The sequence below is a fragment of the Helianthus annuus genome, chromosome 7 (genome assembly GCF_002127325.2).
Source record: "Helianthus annuus cultivar XRQ/B chromosome 7, HanXRQr2.0-SUNRISE, whole genome shotgun sequence".
NCBI lineage: Eukaryota > Viridiplantae > Streptophyta > Magnoliopsida > Asterales > Asteraceae > Helianthus > Helianthus annuus.
Window position 1 is genome coordinate 140,290,182 of NC_035439.2, and position 6,301 is coordinate 140,296,482.

The 6,301-nt window shown below is 35.8% G+C and overlaps 1 protein-coding gene across 1 annotated transcript; it reads right to left on the bottom strand.

The window, feature by feature from the left end:
• Nucleotides 1-2,558: 2,558 nt before the first annotated feature.
• Nucleotides 2,559-4,892, bottom strand: LOC110868822. Its single transcript, XM_022118086.2, has 7 exons — nt 4,665-4,892; nt 4,308-4,460; nt 3,994-4,100; nt 3,535-3,886; nt 3,374-3,436; nt 3,184-3,299; nt 2,559-3,099 (listed from the first exon to the last, which is right to left on the bottom strand). The coding sequence occupies exons 1-7, from the start codon at nt 4,722-4,724 to the stop codon at nt 2,694-2,696; spliced, it is 1,257 nt and encodes a 418-aa protein (XP_021973778.1). The 5' UTR covers nt 4,725-4,892; the 3' UTR covers nt 2,559-2,693.
• Nucleotides 4,893-6,301: the final 1,409 nt, after the last annotated feature.

Here is a 6,301-nt window from a genome sequence, read left to right on the forward strand (position 1 = left end):
GGATTTTAATAATCCAAACTTTCACCCATTGGCCGGCAACGGACCCAACTTAAAAAATAACCAGTGGTGGTCCCAACTTTCGTATATTGTAAACCAATGGACTTTTACTAATAAAAACCTTAATATCTTTTTGTCTCCTTATCCTTTTCGGCAATTTTTTCCTATAATGTAAACCAATGGACCTTTACTAAACCGAAAAGGATAAGGAGACAAAAAGAAGTTAAGGTTTTTTTTAGTAAAAGTCCATTGGTTTACAATATACGAAAAGTTGGGACCACCACCGGTTATTTTTGAAGTTGGGTCCGTTACCGGCCAATGGGTGAAAGTTTGGATTATTAAAATCCATTATTCCTAGAAATTAAAACCGAGATAACAGTGTGCAGATATTTACATTCAGTGTACCAACATTGTTTGTAACAGGACTCGTATTTCAATTCAAGTTATGATAATATATTGCGAAATACACCTCACGGCCAGCAAGTCTCAAATTTTCATTCAGAGTCATTGGTAATTGCCAATGATCTCTAGATCAAGTGGTTGAGGGCTTGCATTTCTCTTGAGAGATGCAGGTTCGACTCCCACTTGGTGCAGAGTGAGTCACTGGTGGGCAATGATAGGAGACCCAGGGAAACCTGGGTTGGATCCTTGAACCAAACGGGTTTTATCGGTAATTTCACTGTCGTGCCTACGGGCGGGCGGGTTACCGGGTTTTCCCCGGAATTGGTGGTGGACTCGGGTTACTCTCGGAGTACTCCGTTTGTCCAGTGGGTGCCCCGAGAGTGCTCGGGATTGAGTTTGTTGGCCGTTAAAAAAAAAGAGTCATTGGTAATTTTACATAGATTTTCTTACGGAACAAAGTTCATTCAAGTGATGACTGGAAGCTACAGTAAGCGCATTTGGGTCTTTTGTACAACACACGTTGTGTTCCTGGAAGATTAAAAATTAAACCAACAACACGTCAAAGTCAGGATTAACATGTCAAGATTTTATCAAAATTCAAACCACCATAATGGACATGAACTATTAAACAACACATTTCAAGTAACATAACTAACTACGGTAAAATAATTGGTCAACATCAGGCGACTCAACACCAAATCCACCCGAACCCACATTTTATTCACATTGCCAGCAGTTGGAAACCCGGCAAAAAAGGTGCCCTTTCCACCGACCCGTCAGCAATCATGGCATTAGAAGCAGAGACCAACAACTCATCATGCTGAAATCCCAAAAATGATAATTCATCATCCATATATGATATAAACTTGACTGTGAAAGCCATTACAACCTATAAGACCTACTAAATCTTCATCAACATGACAAAGAATATACTAAACAACTGAATCTCTAAATCAATACAGATAATCTACACAGTTATATCACCCATTCTCAAATGACAAGTGAATTGAGAGAAAAGATTAGATTCACAAAGACAAGTGATCGAACTTATTTGCCACATCGCATAATAATACACATATAGGTAACTTCACAACTACATCTTTTCTGATCAAGTTTAGCGTGTGTCTCTCACCTGGAAGAAACTCGTCTGTTATAGAGATGTTGGCAGGGGCGGACATACATATAGCCCAAGGTGGGCGGGCGCACCCCTGGGAAAAAAAATTTTAGTGTTATTTTCCGTTGAAAATCCCGTCTGCACCCCTTGGATTTTTTCGTCCGCGCCCCTTGAATTTTTCATCCACACACCTCAGGTAAAAAATGTTTTCAATTTATATTTTAAATTTTTTTAGTAAACTCTAATTAAAAAAACTACCTAAATTATATAAATTTATACTACCCAACTTAACCCAAATACCCAATACCTTAACCCATTATTTCATTAAACATAATTAGCTCACTAATTACTAGCCCATTAACAAACTCAACCTAAGTTCAAACTATAATAATAAACCCAATAGTCCCTTAGAATTCATCCCGCCCTCCCTCTCTTGGGTCGTCTCCTACCAGCGATCATCGACCACAACAGCACGTCATCAGCAGCCGCGAACCACCGCCGTCCGACACCAAAGGGTAACAAAATTCTTAAATAGGTTTGAAATTTCATGTGTTTTGACATTGTTTATGGTTGTTTAGATGATTTTTAGGGTGATTATGTTGTTTAGATGATTTTTAGGGTGATTACACACGATTTCTAGGGTTGAAAATTAAAATTGAAACATTATTTTATGGAGCGATGAACTTATGCATCAATTTGTTTGTGATAGGAACCATGAGTAGGGACGTTATGACACAATTTTTTTTGTTTTACATGACCCGACCCGAACCGACCCGATACGAACCGATTTTTTTACTTTATATACCTAGGGGACTAAAATTTTTAAAAATATTTCGCACCCCCATGGAAAAATTCCTGCATCCGCCACTGGATCTTGGTCCAAACTGCATCGATCAGGTGCTTTTGCACGGCACATGTTCATTCGCAGATCAAAGAATTTAAGAACATGTCAAAGTCAAAATTCAAAACCACAAGTCAAAGTCAAACGAATACCTGAAGGCTTGTTTTTTGTTCTCTATTCATCACGTCAGACGGAACTAATGAAAGCACCAAATCTTATTTTAAAGATTCAACTCATATATACGACACCAAATCAACATATATAAACATTTAGGTACTGTAACTATCGGTTTAATCGGGTTACGGGCATTTGGTATTTACACGTCATATATAAATATTTTCAAATCGGCCGAAACTCGAGGCCACATACAATAAGGCCGGACATAGTTCCCTCATAAGTTATCAGTTTGAGATTTACTGGAATACAGTCGTTTATAAGTTGAAGCTTTGAGTTGAATTTCCACACTTGAACCTCGATACATCCATCTTCTCTTTGTTTTGGAACGCTGATGTTTTCATGTATATTCCATGGGCTTGGGGTCCTGATATAGACAATTTGAGCTTCATTCTTGTTTTGTCGAACTAGATCTCTTACTATCAACGGGCAGTGCAACCCGACACAGTTTTCTGAAAGCTTATAAACAAGGTAACACGAGTAAACTGTATCATGTGACAACATCTGACTTTGAATTTTGCACTTGATACGAAATTTGTGTTGTCGTGGTAGCTCAATGGCCTCTTGAAATCTGCATCAATTGAACATAATTTCTTACGCAACCTAATATACATATATGAATTGTTTGTTTAGATTAGAATATCATAAAGCAAACCTCGACTTGACTGAGGGGTGCACGTGAAAATGCTTTAAATTGGCAGATTCATACAAAACTTCCACTGCTGAAAGCATAAGATGTTTCTTTGTGTTGACTTCTTTTAAGGATAAACACTGTTCATCAAAGGGTTAAATATAATTTTATTTATATTACCAAACAATATTAATAATCTCTTGAGTATTTTTACCTGATCCGTGTTTGAGTCCGAATTCAAAGTTTCTTTGACTTGTTCAACTTCTTCGTTTTTCACCTGGTTAAAATTTACAAGACCATAGTATAAAATTGTTGTTGTAATAGATACATCCATCATCGTTTTAAAAGATGAAGAATTGTAGAATGGAAACTTACGTCTCGGAACTCAATTCCCTCAACATAGATGGATTCAGTTCCACAATGGTATCTTGAAAAGCTTTCAAGTAGAACCTCAAAATAAGTATTTTTCTTGTCACACAAAAATCGGCACAATTCAATCTTCATCCACTTGTCGTTTCTCCATGTTGCAAAATATGCATGTAAGGTCCTGCCTCCCATTTTGTACTTTAGGTTCACATATATTTGTTTACTTGAAGTTTTTCTTGTATCACGAAATTTAAAGATAAAATAAGCTCCGTATTTGACTCCTGGAGATAAAAACTGTGTTGTTATCTTGATTGGGATCTTCAGCTTCAAGGTATCAAACACCTCTACTACTTTCGGAAACCTGCACGGATTAAAAGATATTCAATTAAGTTTATATTCGTCAATAAATGTTTATCCAGACTCTTAAAGTGGTTATTTACTGATATCTAATAGACCCCGTATACGAACCTTGATTCCTGAAGAGAACGGTATTTGCATGAAGTATGATTTTTGTACAGAAACATTCTTGCAGATATCATTTCATTTCTTTCTCCATTACTGCCAAGTGAAAACAACTACATACAAGACAAAATGAATCAAGCACAAATTCTATCAGAATTAAATTAAATGAATGTATGATTTTAGAACATTATATCCCTTTTAGTAGTTAAACATATACTTTTCTTAAAAGAGTTGAGAAAATGATATAAATCAATGTTTTGTATTTAAAGAAATATTCACACAAAATGGTTAAGTAAAATGAAATATTAGAAATTAGTTACCACTTTGCCCTTTTGAAGAAGGATTCCTTTGGAAAATGTGTGGTAGAGATCCTCATACTTTTCGATTGAATTATTGATCCCTGGAGTTTTTGACATCTGGATGATCTCTTTGTAGTCTATAGGCAACTTGGGCTCCCATATATCATAATCCACCTATATATATATATATAAATCGAAGAATCAAAATTTTATATACACTACAGTACAAACATTCGTCTCTATTATAATAAAAACATACAAAACAAACTGATTTTCAAGTCACAACCATTAAGCGTTTTATCTTTTTACTTTAATTATATTCTAGATACATTTCTTTAATACATATTGAAGTTTTGGTACAAATATATTAAGACTTACTTGAAATTCCAATGCCTTGTTAAGTTGCATTACAGCATTACTTGCACTTGAGTACTCCATAAATTGAAAGACAATCGATTGAAATGTAATCAATGATTTTGGTGCAATTTGTCCCCTTATACCCTCAAATATCTTCCCATACAAGGACCAGATTATGAGATCTATGAAATACAACGACCAGATTCAACATATTAGTAAAATCTGCTGAATGATCGAACAATGATACAACAATACCAATACAGAGATCACAAGATCTCTCAAACAACTGGGATCTCTACACAACGAGATCAATAGAGAAGATGAACAACAAACAGAGAGAATACAGAAAACCCTAGAAAATATCTGATCTAAAATGGTCAGCTGAACCTCTCTCTTCCTTTTATACCACCATCAACAATAGTTACACTTTAGTCTCTGTGCTTCATCAACCAGACCCCTTATAACTTCTGAATATAACAGCTTGACCCCTCAACTTAATGACCTGCACACTTTACAACCTCAAACATTACAAACCATATAACAATCGTAACAACCAAGCCCACACATAACTTACCAGGCCCAACAACCAATCCAGTCCATAACAAACAAGCCCATTTTATCAACTTAAGAATATGTTTAATGTATGAACAACTTATTTTCAACATCCCCCATACAACAAACATATCAACAAGACCCAATTGAGAACACAAGTGTTCATGCTGAACACTATTCAATCCTTTTGTAAACAAAGCTGCCAACTGATTCTCAGTGGCAATTTTTTCCGGGGAAACAATTCCATCAGCTATTTTTTCTCGCAAAAAAATGAAGATCAATTTTAAAATGTTTAGTTCTTTCATGAAAAACTGGATTTAATGCAATAGAAATAGCTGACTGACTATCACAAAACAAATTCACAGGCAACTCATACTGGACTTTCAACTCTTTTAAAATGTTTAAAATCCACATTATTTTGCATGTAGCAGAACACATACCTCAGTATTCTGCTTCTGCAGTGGATCTTGAAACAACACTCTATTTTTTACTTTTCCAGAAAACCATTCAATTTCCTAGAAATATGTGTATGTATCAATTCCCCCAAATCATTTCACAAAATACCTAATTCAACTAAACCACCATAACTGATAATCCTAAGCAAAATCAGACAAATTCTCAACAGTTTACGGTGAATCCGGTTCAAAATCAGGCGAATTGAATCAATTGATCGATAAAAACAGTCAATTTCATGATAAAGTGAACAACAATGAATGAAACCTGAATGAAACCCTAACCCTAAATGAAGATATTGAGATGAAATTGGGGGTACCTGTGGAGATTAACGGAATTGATCGACGGTACTGAATGAAAGAAGATGTGGCGAAAAGTTTGATGACGATGATATAGAGAGAGAGAGAGATAGATACAGGGAGAGAGAGTATAGAGAGAGAGGTGTTAACGGAGGAAGATACGGTGTAGTATGCGCGTTTGGTGACTGTGAGGAGGGACCTGCACCAGATGAAACCGCAGGGTTTGTTTTGTGACGACCGAAATTCACGCCGTTACACACTAACAAAGAATACTTATCATGCATTCATGTGTGTTTACGTGCAAATAAATACATTAATTTCTAAGGCCATGTGTAGTCATAAAGCCCCCAAAGG